We start from the raw sequence: 19,571 nt of genomic DNA on the forward strand, positions 1-19,571 counted from the left end.
AAGCACCTCAAGCGAGCAAAGCACCTCAAGTAAGCAAAGCACCTCAAGCGAGGAAAGCACCCCAAGTAAGGAAAGCACCTAAAGTAAGACAAGAATCTCAAGCAAGTCAAGCATCTCAAGTAAGTCAAGAAACTCAAGTAAGACAAGCACCTCAAGTAAGTCAAGCATGTCAAGTAAGAAAAGTATCTCAAGCATATAAAGCATATATGAAACATATATCTCGGTACAATATATGTCCCCATACATGACCTACCTATCTTGTTATTCGATTTTAACCTGGTTCGTTGCTATGGACGTTGCTATGGGAGATGAGCCTGTTGGCGGTTGCCGCTGTGGAAGCAAATCGCGGCCGTGTGAAGTGGAACGTAATGTGAACTTACAATAATATAACAATCATTGATCAAGTCTTCACTGGTGAGATGGATGGAGAGGAAGCATGTCCCATGCAAACAGAACTTCGACCCGCACAAAAGGTGTTTAACGGGGTGTCAACTAGATGGCAAGTTACGAAACAAGAAAAAGAAAAGGAGAAATGCAAGCTTGGAGTTTGTGCCATCCGCAAACAGCTCGGTGGACGTCAAGGAGCTTCAATTGAAGGAACAGGATTCCTTGTCAAGGACTTGTTTCCCAATTTTGAGAGGAAAAATCATTTCGTTACAAGTGAAGTGGTTATTCCCTCTGATAAATTAGAAGGCTACTTGCTGTCCTTTAAAAGATTAGATTCAACCGACAAAAAACCACTTGAATTGGCAAGTGTTGTGAACGCGGCGGACAAAATTCTTCGTACCTCCGGTTTAGTTATCATTCCTCTGGACCCTGGTAAATTAAGCAAATATCGAAGATCAAGGTCCGGTCTTGTGAATCATCGGCCATTTACAAAAGGAATTCAGCATCAGGGATGTGAATTATATTGCCATGTTGTAGAGGAATTCGGAATGCAACATGTTGTAAAACCTTACAAACTGTTGGAGAGCGAAAACGGACACCATTCTCTTCGTGCATTTCGGCAAGATTCTTCTCGAAAGCTCCTCGGAGCTCCAATTACTACAGAGGTCGATGGCGCGGCAGTTGCCGTTGGTGCCCTTACCTCCAGAAATAAAGTTTCGCCCATTTTCTTTTCACATGCATTGACAACCTCAGGTAGGTTTATTTGTCTTTATTCGAGGTACAATTTGGTATTACCTTAACTTGTTTTTTTTATACATTTTTGAGTTATTTTTCTGTAAAAAAAAAAAAAAACCTCTTAGTCGGCTCGTCGGGTATGTTACTGGTCAATGGTTGAGTGAGTGAGGGAGTGAGTGAGAGATGTATGTATGTCACACCAATCAGATTGGATCTACTATAAACAGCCAATCAAATTTCTTGTTGTGAAGGTAAATAGTATATGAGGAGATTTGATCCTGATACAGTTCAGAACGGCAATATTTATTCTTCTATAAAAGAGGAGGAATTATTTATGTATTGGGCTTATTTCAACATCTTCTGAGGCGAGGATTTTGTGGGCGGGTTTGATAAACATTTGCAATTGGATAATTAGTCAAAGAAAAATAGTGTTTGGCATATAACTATGAGCATTCAATGAAGGGTGAACTTGTCCCATTAGATAAAGTTTTCAATTAAATGAGTCTTAGCTGCTCTACTACTAGGTTTAAGATTTGAATGATAAGAACAATTGTATTTTAGGGGAGCGGATAATGCACTACTGGGAATTTGATGAGGTTGCGACCAGGTTCAAATCGTTTGCATGTTGTATTGAAACCTAAATATTGCTGCAGAGTTCGTAGTAAGTGTTCTGGGCGTGTAGTCAATGTCAGCATCCATTGACAAGTTTCACTGTGAAAAGCAGAGACTACAATTAATTTGGTCAACAGAGCAAAAAGATATTATTCTGTGACGATTTTACAATTATAATGGTTCTTGTTTACCACTGGAATGAGAAGATACGTTTGAAATGAAACTAAATCTTTTCTCTTCAATGTTATCAGGGTTTTCGCTTTTTGACATTAATAACCAGCACGAATTGCAGTAGGAGAAAAAGGAAATTGTTTTCGTTCATGATAACTCTAGTGAGGTATATGAAGTCTTGGGCATTTTATTGTATTAAACATAAGGACTTTGGTAATTATATACAGGCAAAAACTAACGATAGACAAATCCGACATTTTGGCGACATCTTGGCGCCATTGTCAAGGGAAACTAATTAAATATGCGATTTCAAGAGTAACTAAGAGTTCAGAGTTACTAATTTGCATAAGTTAGACAAAGACCTTAGCGCGAACTGAGTCTGATTGTACATTTAAACACGGTCGTAATTGTTTAATGAGTAACATCTCATTAATGAGACAATCAAACTTGTTGTGGCATTTTTTCAACACGCTAAAACAATTGCGAAGGTCTTCCGGAATCCTGCCTGTGTGTCTATTATCATAGTGATTGCATACTGACGAGGTCTTGCTTCTATATCCATCAACGCGTACGAACAGATGGCCACGGGTGTAACTGACACGATGTGATGGGTGTAACTGACATGAGGCAATGTGCGCGATCGAGCATAGTTGTCAATATGCTGCGCCTGCACCTATTATCGACATGACTGTGGTAATGGAGGAGCAGGCCACTGTTTGTTGGCTTCACGAACACTTTAGTTTCAATACGGGGCGCTCTGTTTAGGAGTTGAGTACCGAGAAAGGGAAGCACAGCTGACAGTCATGTTGATAATAGGTACAAGCGTGGCCTATTGACAACTATGCTCGATCGTGCACATCACCTGTCTTCGTCATGGTCCTACTTCACTGAGGAGTGCGAATGACTGAAGTCTGTTTTCTCTAAACTGAAATATCCCAAGCACCTTGTTGACTCCACTGTTCAAACCTTCCTAAATTTAAAGGTCGCTGACCAGCCCTCATTATGGTCCAGATCTATGACAGAAAACACTACTCGGGTTGTCATACCCTTTAAAGACCAGGAGTCTGCTAATATCGTGAAGACACAGTTAAAAGATCTCAGTGTGAAGCTGCAGACTAGTGTTCAACCAGTGTTTATGAGCCACAAGATTGCCTAGGAGTTCCCGACAAGCGAACTTAAGCCTCAGCTCATTGATCAACAATGTGTTGTGTATAACTTCAAGTGTGACCTGTGCGATGCTGGTTATGTCGGTTACACCCCTGGCCATCTGCTCGTACACGTTGACGGACATAGAAGCAAGACCTCGTCAGTATGCAATCACTATGATAATATACACGCAGGCAGGATTCCGGATGACCTTCGCAATTGTTTTAGCATGTTGAAAAAATGCCACAACAAGTTTGATTGTCTCATTAATGAGATGTTACTCATTAAACAATTACGACCGTGTTTAAATGTACAATCAGACTCAGTTTGCGCTAAGGTCTTTGTCTAACTTATGCAAATTAGTAACTCTGAACTCTTAGTTACTCTTGAAATTGCATATTTAATTAGTTTCCCTTGACAATGGTGCCAAGATGTTGCTGAAACGTCGGATTTGTCTATCGTTAGTTTTTGCCTGTATATGTTTATCTAAATCATTGTTGATTAGAATTACTTTGGTAATTGAAAAATAAAGATTGACATGTATGTTGCCGGTTTGTGATTTTTAGTCCGGTTTGGAGCGGAGTGTGACAGTTAGATACATACATTTGGTTGTTTTAGAGTGCACAACATTCAGTGTAATGGTGGCTAGTTATGAACGAGATGAGTCTTGAGTTTTGAAGCAGTTCATGAGTTAGTAGTATGCAAATGGCACAAGATATTTTTATTTTTAGTTACAAAGGGTAACTTGATACTTTTGTTTTTCACAAGGAGTAAACTCAATTAGAGCTGACAAATCGTCACCACTTGTTCCCATGAGATGTTTGCTATTTTTAGTTACAAGTGGTAACGTGACACTTTTGTTTTTCACAAGGGAGTAAATTCAATTAGAGCTGACGAATCATCACCACTTGTTCCCATGAAATGTTTGAACAAACAAAACAAGATATTGCTATTTTTAGTTACAAATGGTAACTTAACACTTGTTTTTGAGTTATTTTTTTGGTAAAAAAAATACCTCTTAGTCAGCGCGTCGGGTATGTTATGGACGGGTCAATGGATGAGTGAGTGAGTGAGTGAGAGATGTATGTATGTCACGCCAATCAGATTGGAACAACTATAAACAGCCAATCAAATTTCTTGTTGCAAAGGTAAATGGTATGTGAGAAGATTTGATCCCGACACAATTTAGAACAGCCATATTTATTCTTCTATAAACGAGGAGGAAGTATTCATAAAAATTATATTGGGTTTACTTCGACATTTTCTGTGGGTTAGGCTGGGGATTTTGGTTACCAATGAGATGAGCCTTGAGGTTTGAAACAGTTTGTGAGTTCTTAATATGAAAATGCAATGAGATATTTTTATTTTTAGCGACAAAGGTAACTTGATACTTTTGTTTTTCACAAGGATTAAATTTAATTAGAGTTCACGAATTGTCGCTTCTAGTTCTTAGGACATGTTTTCGAGGAGACGAGATTATTTAGATTTGAAACAGTTCTAACATTTACAATAGTAAGTGCAGCTGACGGTTGTTTTGTTCTTGTTGCATGCAAATATAACGAGATATTTTTATTTTTTAGTTACAAAGGGTGATTTGACACTCTTGTTTTTCACAAGGGAGTAAATTCAATTAGAGCTGAAGAATTGTCACCACTTGTTCCCACGAGATGTTTGCTATCTTTAGTTACAAATGGTAACTTAACACTTTTGTTTTTTATATGGGAGTAAATTCAATTAGAGCTGACAAGTTATCAGCTGTTGTTCCCAGGATATTAAACAAAAAAAGCTTTCATTTCTGGACGGTTTTTACGTCTCTGCGGTAGCAGTTTATTTTTATTAGATGGGCATTTTATGACATTCTTTTCAGTCCGATATTTTTAAAGGTAAAAAGTATGAAAACTGCTCAAATGTTCTTTGAAGACTGCGTGGCACCAAGTTAAAGTGAAATTTAATTAAATCAGACTTTCAGTGTGTCAGAGAGGTTTTTTTCTCTTTCTTTAAATTTTTGGTGAAGTAGTGTTGTTGTGTTGTGTTGTGTAAAAAGGGTAAACTTACGACTCGTATAAAATGCGAAAATGTCTCTTAACTTGAGTATTTTTGAGCAAAAATTCCTCTTGGGGTTGGAAGGGCTATGTGATCAGTGACTGAGGGAGTTATGCATGCATGTGCATGTGTCACACCAATCACAGTGTGGGTTTTACCAAAGAATGAATCAAAGAAAAAAAATAAGATGGTATCTACATTAATCTGGAGACGTGTCAGATTACTGTAGTTTGTTCAGTCAAACATCTTATGGCTTACTATTTAGCTATCTTACCATTACTGATGTAACATCGTATGTACATCATAAATTCCCAGTTTCTTTCTTGCTGTACACTGCAACCAAAATAACTTGTTGAATTAACCAAATCATTACAACTGTAAACAACTCCATGAATGCTCCTATCTCCGAGACTTCACACACAAAAAAAAAACTCTTGCACGCCTTGGGTGCCTATGTTTGTAACGGTCTAGGTTAGACACTAGTAGTAATCAGAGATTATGAGAGTGTGTTCTATGCTCTCACTTTAAAATAAATAAATATATATATATATATATATATATATATATATATATATATATATATATATATATATATATATATATATATATATATATATATATAGTTTAGTGTACGATGTGGTGAAGAGACCAACTCTTGACTGTTCTATATATATATATACATGTATATAGTAGAAAGTGAAAAGATTGTGAGGACGGACAGCTTCTGATGTAAAAAAGATTAAAAAATTTAATAAAAACGTTTTGGTCAGAGACCTTCAGTTATTACAACTTTTGAATAAAAACAAGCTTTAAATAAGATTAAGGTGCTAGTGATTACGTAATTACAAGTGACAACTAATAAAAGTACAAAATCACGTGAAAGAGCAGAAAGTGGTGTAAAATTAACAAAGGACAAAAAACAAAATCAACAAAACGAAAAAATATTGAATAAATCAAAAACAAACTACTATGAAAATAATCGGCAGAGTATGAGAGATAAAAGCTAAAAACTAAAAGACCAAACTGGCTAAAACAAATAAAATAACTGAAGAGGCAATGCGGCAAGCATTGGAAAAAGTAAAACACTCCCGTACATATAACTGAAAACATCAGCTGTAACAAAATCCCAAAACGAGGCCTTTGGAGCCTGAAAGGGTAAATTAGCAGCAAAATCCCTGGAGGGGCCCTTAAATAATATTTATCATAATAAGATCCCTTGACAGGGCCTTTGAGTCTAATCAACACCTAAAAGGCTGACAAAATCCAAGAAAAGGGCCTTTCAACGATCAATCAATAACGTACAATATGGGAGAGGATTTAATTAATTATAACAAATTATATTTTTCAAATGAAATTCCTTTCTTTTATTTAAGCCATGGGGTGCCAAAGAGAACAGCTGAGCACTCCAATAAGCCTCTTTTGTAATTAGAAGCCTATCGATCTCCTCAGAGTTGTTTAGGGACTGTACCTGATCAATACATTGGAACGAAAAGTCATCTAGAGTGTGTGGGATTTTGTTAAAATGTATTGCCACTTCACAAGTTGTTTTGTTTGTGAGCATAGCAGACTTATGATTGTGAAACCTAATTCTAAAATCGGTAGTGGTAGATCCAACGTATTGCAAGTGGCATTTCTTGCAAGAAGCCAAATAAATTACACTTTTTGAATCACAAGAAAGCCTGGAATGAATGGTGTATTTTTTGCCTCTCTGAAAACTAAGAAATGATTTGGATTCAACAAAGAAATTTCGACATAGATCGCATCTATTCCTATCACATTTGAAGCAACCATTGTTTTGATGAATTATTTGTCCCTCTTCAACAGTTTTGAAACGAGATGGTGCCAATAATTCTTTGAGATTTTTTGATCGATGAAAAGATGGTATGATAGAACTTAGAGGGAAACGTTCTTTTAATTTGGGGTTGGATTGTAGAATGAACAAATGCTTTCTGATTATGTTGCCCACATCGGGTAAATTTGGATTAAATGTAATCACAAATGGAAATAATTTCTTCGTTTCCTTTCCACGAGTCTTATGTAAGTCATTTCTAGGAATGGCAGAGGCTTTGGAGAATTGATCAGAAACTAATTTAGAGGGATAACCCTGGTTAACAAGGTACCCTTTGTACTCAGCTGTTCTCTCAGCGAGAAAAATTTCCTCTGAGCAATTTCTTTTTAATCTTGTGGCGACTCCAAGAGGAACAGCCTTGAAAACATGCTTAGGATGGCAGCTAGAAGGTGGAAGACATAAGTGACTGTCTGTAGGTTTGGAATAGACGTCTGTCTTAATAAACCCATCGATAAGATATAAAGTAAGATCCAGTACGTGAAGCTCATGTTCAGAAAAAACTAACTCAAATTTAATAGTAGGGTACAGAGAATTAATGTAATCTGTAAATTGATGTAGGGCAGGAAGGCCTTGCTGCCAAAGATCAAAGACATCATCTCAATATCGCCACTATAAGGACGGCTTTATTGGACCAGAAAACTTAGCTTTGAGATCAATTTTGCCCATGGCTAGATCGGCATAACTGCAAGCATTCTTTGGATCCATAGCTGTGCCATGGATTTGAAGAAAGAAATTTTCCTTAAAAACAGAATGGTTACTTTTCAAACAAATTTTTACGGCTTCTAAAATGTAAGTCGTGGATGGAAATTTGTTTTCTCTAGCATTCAAAGCCTTCCTTACTGCAGTGAGGCCGAGTTTGTTATCGATGTTAGGAAACCTTGAAACTACGTCCCACGAGACCAGTAAGGTGCCAGTTGGAAAGGGGCCGCTTGTATTTAGATCTTCTATTTTGTTAAGCAGATCGCTGGTGTCCTTAATAAACGACGGTAATTTTTGGGCAAGTGGTTGTAAATAGAATTCTGTAAAGGCCGATAAGTTTTCAATTTTCCGTGCCACAACAGGATGTAATAAGTTTGAGTGGGTTGCCCGTTTTGTGCGTTTTGATATTTCCAAAGACAACTCCTGGTCTCGCTTCTTTATTTAAAACCCACTTAGCTACTTCAGGACAAATCTCACCCTTTCCTAGCCATTTAGAACACCAACTCTCTACTAATGCCAAATGCTTAGAGGTAGGATCCGATTGCAAAGATTTATAATGTAACTGGTTGTTGAGCTGACCAAACATTTTTTCCTCGTACTCTTTCTCATCAATTAATACAAATCGAGAGCCTTTGTCTTGTATACAAATCACTACATTAGAATTTTTAAGTTCTTAAAGCGCCACCCGTTCTTTTTTAGAAAGGTTATCTCTAGCTTGTCTAATGTTCTCAGGATTAATAAGATCACACTGTACATTAGCTAAAAATAGTTCAAGTTCTGGGTACCTTGACATTGGAGGTTTCCATTTCCTATCCTTTGGAACCCGAGGTAAGTGGCTAGGGACTGCCAAGTTGCCATTGGGATTGCTTTCAATGAAGAAAGCTGCAGTTCGTAGTCGTGCTTCAAAAACTTCTAAGCTAGAGATAATTAATTATAAGGTAATTATAAATAACTGATTGAATTACAACCAAGGTGAAAGATGTCTGTTATGCATGCATAACTGGCGTGTTAGTCATCTGTAGGACTTTGTTTTTAAGTTATTAATCAAATTAAATTTTTAGTTCTTAGTCCTCTGGGATTCTTGTTAACCTGATTTTATTTGTTGAAGTAGAATGGTTTTTACGTATTAAAAATATAAATTATGCATTATAATTTATTATGTGTGGTTTTTTTTTTAATATTATGTTGTAATTTATTATGCTATTAGTGAATAGTTAAGGCTTGCAGAAATAAGAGTGGAAGATTTTTAAAGAATGTGTGGAGAAATGATACTGGATGTCAAGCTTTGCCATCTTTTCTCATAGTATTGGCTTTCATGCAGAACATATTTTGTTTTTGCAAACTATGATTGGGCCGTTTACTTTGCGACTTGAAGATTCATGAGAAATAACACATACTAACTATAACAAACCAAAAGTATGGTTTAGTTAATTTTAAACAAAAGCTTTTAATTATTTTTAATGACTGTTTAATTAAGACACTTGAAAATAGCATGAGAGGGCATCTGCAGTTATTAAAATATTGATGAAGCAGCCCTTGGGTACAAAGTTCTCTTCATATATAGCTTGTCAATTTGCCCAGTACCTGGCCCCTTATGTCAAATCCCTGTAATATCTATCCTGCAGTACACAGTTGGCCACATTCTAAAATCCCACACTAATAATTATTTTTTGGGTGTTGTTTTATGACAATATTTTGACAGGAGCAACTCCTGTCAGATGTGGAAATGAGTGGTCATCACCGTCACAGTTTAGAGGTAGTATAAGACAACCAGACAAGAGAGTCACTAATGGGTCGGCTGATAGGAGGGATCAGCAGACTGACTGTGAGGTACAAAGTTCTGCCAGTGAGTTGCGACACAGGAGACAGGGAGGTCTGCAAAATCATCTGCCAGAGGCAAGGACTCCTCTGGCAGCAGCAACTTGCAGTGGAGGTGAAGTTGAAGAGGAGTTTGTCGGTCCACAAACTTCAGAAGCTAGTTTTGACAGAGGTACACCCAGCTTCAGAAATACACTTAGAATAACTGAGTGTATGTTTTTCTCATGATCAGGTGGTAGAAAATATCTTAAAAAGAATTATTAATAACATGAAACAAAATACAATGTAAGTCAAGACTATAGCTGAACATTGTCATTGTAATTACATGTACCTGCAGAGGCTATACTAAAATACAACATTTTAAACCCCCTGAGCCATCCTAAACATGTAAATAATATAACTTATACAGGTACCAAAGGGTTATTATAATCGTATTGTTGAATGTCTTACTTTTCACAGCAATTGGAGGGGATAGGCAACTGGATTCAGATCTGACTGTTTTAGCTGATAAAGCAACAGCCTCAGCAACCAGTCATAGAGGAAAACAACCTAGAGATCTGGCAGAACAAGGTTTGAGTGAAAAACTAAAAGAATTAAGAAAATTGATTTCACTGTTTCGTGACTTTCAAAACAACATAAACGTACCAGAGCTTGCATACACAACAGCAAATTACAAACCATAATTCAGTCTAGACAATTTTTGTTAAGTGGTACCTGTACGTTCAGTACAATGTAAATAGATTTTACATGGTCCTGAATGTTTACCCTTGTAAAATAAGGACTGGGAGAGGTAATCCTATCTATGGACTTCTGATTAAAATAATGCAGAAATTTCAAGACAAAGAAGCTACACACACGAAAGTCAACAAATATCTTATCTTTCTTCTATAAACTATAAAGCACGTTTAAGAGCATGTGGCTTAAGTCGTCACCATTAAAAGCTCCAGTTCGTCTATACATGAACGGCATGTTTATAGATAAACACAACAACAACAAGAATTTATTGGTATTGCCATGTATATGGATGGTATTACCTAAGATAACAATATATAAAATATATAGAAGAAAGAAATTATATAAAGATAACAATACCACTAATCACATTAAATTAAATAGGATTACAAGTTTCTCGTATATGCAATGCCTCATATACAAAATAACCTAGTTTCTTACAAATAAATGAATCGACATTATTAAATAGGAAGAGAGTTTTATCAGTATTGTTCAAAAGATCGAATGATGGGTATTTTAGTACAATGTCACTTGTCATTTGTTGCCTAATAGTTTTATAACGATCACAAAGAAATAACAAATGGTTTTTGTCCTCAATTTGGTTAGAGTGGCAGTATTGACAAATCCTAAGAGATTCAGGTAATTTAGGGATGCAGTGTTGTCCAGTTTCGATTCTAAGTCTGTGGTTGCCTGATTGTAGTTTAGCTGGGATTTCGTCTTCACAGCTCATTTCAACATACCAAACTTTTGAGATTGGGTCGTAATAAATATCAAAACTTTAACTAGATATGGCTCACAATAGTTTTAGAGCAGTACTTGCTTCCAGGGTCAACCTTGAAGTAGTTTATCTCAAGATCAGGTTAAACGAACCCTCAGCGGGATTTGCGTTTTGGCCACGAAAATGTGGAACTTCTTGGTGGGAATTTCTGTGCAAGAATTTAGTTCAATACTGCACCAGCACAAAAGCCTCTCTGATCGGTGGATTTTGCTTTTTGGCCCCCTGAGCCATCTTAGACATGTAAAAATAATATTTAGATTTTGCCAAACGTAAAAGCGGAGCTCCTTGGGCAGGTTGTTCAAAGCCCAATTAAGCTAACCCAGGATAAGGGATAATTTTGACTTGAGTTTTGTAACTTTGCAGTGAGGTTTTCTGGTTTTATTGTTTGTCCTTCTGTTTTGAGTTTGACTAAACTCAGACAACACAAAGCAAAATCAGTGCAAAACATTGGAATACAAAAGAAAATTATACTTCGTTTAACATTTAATCCTGGGTTGGCTGGCTTACAAACAATCCCACCCTGATTACAATAAGTTAACCTGACATGAGCCTGCAATCCAATCCAAAAACCAGGACTTGGTCAGTGGTTAACCTTAAAAAACAACACATGATTTTGATGAGCTCTAAACAGGTGTCAATTGACCATAACATGGATGTCCAATATCAAAGAAGTACATTGTAAACCAAGGCTGCATGGATTATGGCCACCATCTTGCAGGATTCTGCCATTGTCATCGTGCGCACATGCCCATGAGTAATGCTGTTAGCCATGATAACCATATTAGAAAATCAATTATTCACGGGTTTTCTTTTCTTTCCGATATGGGTATGGGGCTCCGCTTGGCTGCCCTTTGGGCCTCCGGATCTTCGCTATAACTTATACAGGTACTAAAAGGTTATAATAATTCTACTATTGTTGATGTCTTACTTTTCACAGCAATTGGAGGGGACAGGCAACTGGATTTAGGTCTGACTGTTTTTTGTGGAACAAAAACCTCAGCAATCAGTCAGAGAGGGAAACAACCTAGAGATCTGGCAGGACAAGGTTTGAGTGATGATCAAAGTTCATTTCAATGTAAATAACTGATTTAACTACTGATGAAGAGAAAGATATACAGTTATGCAAGAAGACAGATTAGATATAAGCTAGTTAACTGAAGTCTGACTGTTTTATCAGATAATTCAGCTTCAGGAATCGCTCATGATCAGAGGGGGAAAGAACACAGGGATTTGTTGGATTCACAAGATTTGAGTGATGGGCCAACTTCATTTCAAGGTAATTATAAATAATTGATTGAATTACAACCAAGGTGAAAGGATGTCTGTTATGCATGCTTATCATTGGGCCGTTTACTTTTTGACTTGAAGATACATGAGAAATAACACATACTAACTTAAACAAACAAAAGTATGGTTTAGTTAATTTTAAAAAAAGCTGTTAATTATTTTTAAGGACTGTTTAATTAACACACTTGAAAATAGCAGGAGACCGCATCTGCAGTTATTAAAATATTGATGAAGCAGCCTCTGGGTACAAAGTTCTCTTCATATACAGCTTGTCAATTTGCCCAGTGCCTGGCCCCTTATGTCAAAACCCTGTAATACCTATCCTGCAGTACACAGTTGGCCACAAACATTCTAAAATCCCTCACTAATAATCATTTTTTGGGGGTTGTTTTATGACTATTTTGACAGGAGCAACTCCTGTGAGATTTGAAAATGCATGGTCATCAGTGTCACAGTTTAGAGGTAGTAGAAAGCAACCAAACAAGAGAGTCACTAATGGCTCAACTGATAGGAGGGATCAGCAGACTGATTGTGAAGTACAAAGTTCTGCCAGTGAGTTGCGACAGAGGAGACAAGGAGGTCTGCAAAATCATCTGCCAGAGGCAAGGACTCCTCTGGCAGCAGCAACTTGCAGTGGAGGTGAAGTTGAAGAGGAGTTTGTCAGTCTACAAACCTCAGAAGCTAGTTTTGACAGAGGTACACCCAGCTTCAGAAATACACTTAATGTAACTGAGTGTATGTTTTTCTCATGATCAAGTGGTAGAAAATATATTGAAAAAATTATTAGTAACATTAAACAAAATACAATGTAAGTCAAGACTATAGCTGAACACTGTCATTGTAATTACATGTACCTGCAGAGGCTATACTAAAATGCAACATTTTAAACCCCCTGAGCCATGTTAAACGTGTAAATAATATAACTTCTACGGGTACTAAAGGGTTATTATAATCGTATTGTTGAATGTCTTACTTTTCACAGCAATTGGAGGGGATAGGCAACTGGATTCAGATCTGACTGTTTTAGCTGATAAAGCAACAGCCTCAGCAACCAGTCAGAGAGGAAAACAACCTAGAGATCTGGCAGAACAAGGTTTGAGTGAAAAACTAAAAGAATTAAGAAAATTGATTTCACTGTTTCGTGACTTTCAAAACAACACAAACGTACCAGAGCTTGCATACACAACAGCAAATTACAAACCACAATTCAGTCTGGACAATTTTTGTAAAGTGGTACGTGTACGTTCAGTGCAATGTAAAGAAAGAATGGGAAATGGTTATTTGACGGAAATTTAAGTTAGAATTCTATGACAACAGTCATCAGATTATTCGCTCTTGATTTCTTTGAGGTGATAGTTGATTCAGCTTTGTGCCTCATCATCTATCACCTCTTATAGTTCACCGCTAAATTTTCTCCAATTCTTATTGGTTTAAATTGATCACTTGACGTGATAGTGTTCATCCATGGAGAGACACTTTCAGTCCATAGTGCCTATCCCAGGAAAACACCTGGATGGATAGTATTCGTCCGTGAAAAATTTTCTGTAAACAAGCAAGCTTATAAAAACAATAAACAAATGAAATTGTATTAAGTGGGTTTTGTTTATTTTCCTTTTTAAATTTTACATTTGGCTTCCACGGCTTTCATCTAACAAAGTTGAAAATAATTCGATATGATTTTTGAACTGGCACACAGAAGAAAATTTAGTGGTGAACAATAAAGACAATAGAGTGTTTATGTCTCGGAACTATCGCTGTTATAGTTGCCCCTTGGAAATTTGATGTTCTTAAAACTAGCATATTTGCCCTCGAAGCATCGCTTCTCGGGCAAATATTTGTTTTAAGAACATCAAATTTCTGTGGGGCAACTGTCAGCTGATAGTTCCTCGACAGAAACACTCTATTGTTTAAATAGAAATCTTGATCTCATCACTTGAGAGTTTGGAGAGCACAACATCTTCAAATCTAAAAAGCTAAGATAGACTTGTCTTTGAAGTATATTCACAAACTTGATTAAAGTAATAAAAGCATTTGGCAGTACGTGAATATAAAGATTTAAATTTTATGTCGCAGCAAGTCGGAGACCAAGCCAGAGATGTCTTCCAAGTTATGGGCCAGCAACTAGTAGTAATTTTAGTCTAAGTGAATTTGAAGAAGATTCTTGCAGTCCTGTCAGCCGGCAGACTTCAGAAGTTAATTCTGACAGAGGTACACTAGGTTTTAGTTAACTCACTTATGGCTTGCCTAGACAGTATTTACATAGAATAATATAACATTACTTAAGAAATAGAAAACACATTGTACCATGTTTCTATCGAGTTTTAGAAACACGAGTAGAATTTTGGCAGAATGAGAAATGCTGTGGGAACACAAGCCGCAGGCGAGTGTTTCCACAGCTTTTTTGAGCTCTCCCAACCTTTCACAAGTGTTTCTATGATTCGATAGAAACACGGACAACATGTTTTCTATTTCTTCTAGAAAAGACCACGACAAAAAAAGAAAAACAACTCGTTTACTTTGATCATCAAAATGTAAATTCTCTTTGCTCACACCATCATTACCTCAACAGCTCATGCTAGTTCTGTGTTTCCATCGAGTTATAGGAACACGATTTTTAACCAATCAGCATGTGTATTTTCTTAGGACTGTTTTCTAAATGTAAATAAAATGAAACGAAAGTCAGGACTAGAGTGAATAAACCCCTTTTAATGTGATCGTCAGTGGGCCACCAAAATGTCATAAAGTGCCACTTAAGTTACACTGGTTATAGGCTTCTCTTGTTTTTTGTTTGACGACAAAAAGATATCCTGGTTGTAACTTTCGTTGGATATACAAAGCCATATTGTCGTCTCCAGAGCTGCCTTTCCTCTTAGCCTTGGCTAAAATGTAGGAATGTAAGAATAAAATATGCCTGGGCCAACCGGGCCAATTTTGAAACAAAACCTAAGGGGTTTTTTAAAAAGGGTTATTAATTGAGAAAATACAGTAGCACTGAAATGGCAGTTCCAAGATAAATTCGGCTGTTGTTTCAAATAAAACGGAAGTCGGCCCAGTATAGTTGCTTGCATTAATTTCAGCACCAATAACCTCCACTCTTGTGTATATGCACTGCACATTGATTTTATATGAATGGATTGCTCGCATCGCAAACTGATTTACGAATGGAGTGGCAGCACTGAGTAGCGCCAGTGCCAAAAGGCACCGAAATCCCGGTCACCCCAAAACGCAGACCATGCAGACCGTGCAGACTGAGTACACTTGACTTCATTTTTTCACTTGTAGAGACAAAATACTGTTCAATATGTCCTAATGTTTGATATTTATCCTAGGATCCCATACCCTGGGACCCTGGGACCCCGGTCCCATGTTTTCCATGTAACCCCACATTTGTGGGAATACAGTTGCCTGTAAGCTGCTGGTTCCCATTCCCTTGGTAGGGTAAGAAGGACTGCAAGGGCCTCTGGGGACCAGTCCATCGTGGTTGATTCGAATGTTTTTATTATAAAGACTACAAGTATTGACAGGAGAACCCTTAACAGGAACTACTTCCCTTGTTGAAGGGCTGCCTAAAGGTAACAATAAAAACAAAAAATTAAACAGCTGACAAAATCAAAAATAAATAAACAAGTGGAAATTATGTACAATGTAGAACCAGAAATATAATTAAACTTTGCAGACATGTCGAATGTCCTTCAGCATGTCAAATGCACTCTTTCATGTTGAATGGTCTTGAGTGGCTAAAGGCTTTTCATATTGTGAATTTCTCATTTAATTTTGAACGATGTTTTGAATGTTAATTGACATTGTGTTGAATATTCAATGTCCTCTTGAATTGTCTTGAATCTTGAAAGATCCTTGAATGTTGTGTTGAATGTTGAATCTTGACCATCGGAATATGAGTGTGTTGAACAAAAAGCGATGTTTCAAATGATGGATACTTCATGTTAATTTTATCTGGAAATACGTACCATACCCAGCAAGGCTAGCTTGGAGAAGTCTTTGTGAAATTTCTTGCACAACTAATGTTCACGTTTTGATGCTCAACAGCTGGCACGCAATTTACATCAACTTCAACAAAGGAGCTTTTCCCTACAGTAAGCTCATTACTAAAGCTTTGAAGTAAACAAACCAGGCAAACCAACAATTTTCCAGCTCTTTTCTGACTGTGGACTTTTGGCAGCACTTGAAGCACTCAAACTCTCTTCTACTGTCCCATGTGATTTTAGTCAGCCAAGCGGGAAGATTCCTAGAACATGTTTGCTATTTTTGTGGCCTGAGGAAAGAACTATGCTAGAGATTTGCCAGATGCTGTCACAAAAAAGAAATTTTTGAGGCCAAGTGAGTGTTTATATTACAGCCAAGCCTTGTTTCCATCGACCGACTTCTAATTAAAATCATGCAAAAATCTCAAAACAGAGAAGCCATTTAAGGATGGTGCCTACTAAAAAGAAAGGTTTTTGCACCAGGTTAGGACCATGCGGGAAAAGTAGATCTTTGCAAGGGCTATTGGAATCCACCTGAGATAATTATCTCAATGGATTCCTATAGCCCTTTGCAGGGGCTATTGGAATCTATTGAGATAATTAGCCTTGAATCTTTACAAAAATGGTGACATCAGCAGTTTTCTGAAAAAGGAAGGAAAGAATATTTTTTCACAGATTTCTTTAGAATTCGCCTTTACATACCAAAAAGCAAACACATTTGTAAAGATCTTAAAACTGTATGGTAAATAGTACCATAAAAACCATTTTTGGTATGCGCTTAATAACCAAATCATTGCAACAGTGCTTTTAGCATCTCTGACAGCCTTCCTCTGGTTCAGCTAAAATGCAGTCTAAATACCTTTTGCTCACCACCAGAAACTAATCACTTATTGAATAGGCTTGCCACTTCCATTTCATGACGTGAAATGTAGAGGTAACCATGCGTTTTTTAAAGTTATTGAAATCAGATCTTTTTTGAAAACTTTTACAGTGCGTGTTACGTTTTTTCCTTTCCCCTCCCCAGTAAGTAAGACATTTGCGTTTCTCGCACTTGTTTTGTGCGTGCACTACGCTGTCTGCAGGTACATGTTTACAGTTGGATCTCAGTATAATTTTCAACAGATTAACAGCTAGTTTTTCGGCTGGAAGATGTTAATAGTTAAGTGTTTAGCAATATACTGTTATTCTGGTGTTCCTGGTGTAAGTACAGGTTCATTAAACTTGATTTGGTCACAGTGGGAAAATTTTGTTTTCTTTTCAGTGTTGTACTTGGTAGCGTAGGTGATTGGGTTAGTCAACCTCAACACGGGTGGCATTTAAGGTGCTAATGCGATTCAGCACATGCGCAAGGATTGCGAAAAAACAAACATGCCATTGATACAACAATCATTTTATTTGCTCAGCGCCTGCACTATCTGTGCTATTTTCCTAATTGAACACCATGTATTGATGACTTTAGTCTTTTATTACAAAGGTAAGTTGGAAGAGGTGATGATGCAAAGAACCCAGAAAGTCTCGGGTCGGTACAAAACATGGACCCCTCAATCTGGACCACCTACTGGACCCCCTACTGGACCCCCTTTTGGACCCCATCTGGACTCCCTTCTGGACTCCCTTCTGGACTCCCTTCTGGACCCCCTTCTGGACCCCTCTCTGGACTCCCATCTGGACCCCCCATTTTTACTTCCAGAAAATATGGGCTCCTGATTTAAATAATTAATCTTAGAACATAAAATGATGAAGTCTACTTAGTCAGCAAGCAAGATGTGAAGAAATTAATGAATTTACGCAGCATTGTGTCTAGAATAATGTAATGGCTTCGGCCATACTATGAGAGTTAACCGGGTTATTTCTAATTAATCAATTACGATTAACTCGATTACCGAATAATCGTGAGTGGCCACTATTTTCGGCAGTTTATTGAACTTAAACCGGGCTAATGGTTACCATGGAAATTAATTGAAGGACAATAGATTTTTTAACTGAGTTAGGTTAATTTTGAACTACCTTTCTGCATGGTCTAACCCGTGCATTGGTTTTTTCATGAAATGTGTCGGTGATCACGGTCTGTATGTGAGATGTTCACTGTGGCACAAACAGTGCATAATCTTCTACTGAACATGGCGAGTGGTAACAACAGTTTGAAACAGTTGTATTACTAGAGTGGATTTTTAGTTTTTTCCTAATATATGTCAGCTATATCATATCAGTCAAGTTTGCAAGGCACCATGGCCTGAACAGGAAGCGCTCATTCACCTTAGAAGGAGAAATTTTGATCAACTGAGCAAAGAACAAAGGAGTACTTCAAAGAGAAGCGGCAGTTCGTTAAAATGGCAAGAAATGCAGATGAATGAATGAATTCATGAACAATTTTAAGTGAAGTGCATTTTCCAAACATAACAGCTGTGGATCGAGAGCATTTCACGGTTTCTAGATGCCATAATTCGCACTTCTCTGTTGATAAAGATGCTCTGAAGCAAGTGTTTTTTTTGTCGTAAATGAAAGAATACGAAAAGTTCTTAGTGAAAGGACTTGATGTGGTTTAAAAGTCATGCATAGTAGAATTCCAGTCAAATTCAAGGGCCATTCATTCGACAGCAGTGGAGAACACTCTGATGTCCACACAAAATCAACATCATGTTTGAAAGAACTGCCTCGGAAATTCGTGTATAGTGCGCATGAGAAGGAAGAGAGACTGCCTTAGCCGTGAATGTAAAGAAACTAAAGGACACAAAAACAAAGAAAAAGAATCAAGAAAATAAGACTGTGGTTCTCAAAGTCTGTCGTTTTGTCAGGTTATCCAGTACGTCATGACGTCAATTGAGCTCACCCACTTCACAAACTATCGCAATGCAGCCATAACCCGTTGTTTCGTCATAACCAACCTTTAACCGAGTTAAGTTATTTGGGAATTTTAACCAGGTATAAAAAAAAATAAACTCAGTTAACTGTAGCCATCATATTATTCACAACGCTGCGTGAATTCATTATTTCTTCACATTTTGCCCACTGATTAAATAGAGCCTTATTTTCCAGAAGAAAGAATACGGGGTCCAAATGGGGGTTGGGGTGGGGGTCCAGAAGGGGTCCAGGAGGGGTCCAGAAGGGGTCCAGAAGGGGTCCAAATGGAGTCCAAAAGAAGGTCCAATAGGGGCTCCAGGTTGAGGGGTCCACATTTTGTACCGCCTGAAATTCTCCAAAGGGACCCTGTTAAATGCAGCGCATTCACAGTTGCTCAAAAAATTGAGACTGAGTGCTTTTACAGGAACTTGCCGATTTCAAATGATTCAGTTGTTAGAATTTCAAGAAATTTGGCAAAAGAAATTGTAAA

The 19,571-nt window shown here is 37.3% G+C and overlaps 1 protein-coding gene and 1 pseudogene across 4 annotated transcripts in view; one reads left to right on the forward strand and one right to left on the reverse strand.

Annotated features, from left to right (window-relative positions):
* The first annotated feature begins 291 nt into the window (after positions 1-291).
* The window catches only part of LOC110052314 (uncharacterized), a 37,551-nt gene continuing 18,271 nt past the window's right edge, over positions 292-19,571 (forward strand). The window contains exons 1-8 of one of the 4 annotated variants that reach the window (XM_089275953.1): positions 292-1,140; positions 9,345-9,632; positions 9,920-10,030; positions 11,908-12,015; positions 12,148-12,246; positions 12,666-12,953; positions 13,240-13,350; positions 14,331-14,465. In XM_089275953.1, coding sequence (XP_089132079.1) covers positions 420-1,140; positions 9,345-9,632; positions 9,920-10,030; positions 11,908-12,015; positions 12,148-12,246; positions 12,666-12,953; positions 13,240-13,350; positions 14,331-14,465 — 1,861 coding nt within the window. In that variant the 5' untranslated portion in view covers positions 292-419. The remainder of the gene's footprint in view (positions 1,141-9,344; positions 9,633-9,919; positions 10,031-11,907; positions 12,016-12,147; positions 12,247-12,665; positions 12,954-13,239; positions 13,351-14,330; positions 14,466-19,571) is intronic. The other 3 variants (XM_089275951.1, XM_089275950.1, XM_089275952.1) reach the window with 3 other exon arrangements.
* On the reverse strand, positions 6,416-8,228 carry LOC149101321 (uncharacterized; annotated as a pseudogene).

This window comes from Orbicella faveolata, unplaced genomic scaffold (genome assembly GCF_042242905.1).
Source record: "Orbicella faveolata isolate gen_17 unplaced genomic scaffold, um_ofav_v1 contig_4, whole genome shotgun sequence".
Lineage (NCBI taxonomy): Eukaryota > Metazoa > Cnidaria > Anthozoa > Scleractinia > Merulinidae > Orbicella > Orbicella faveolata.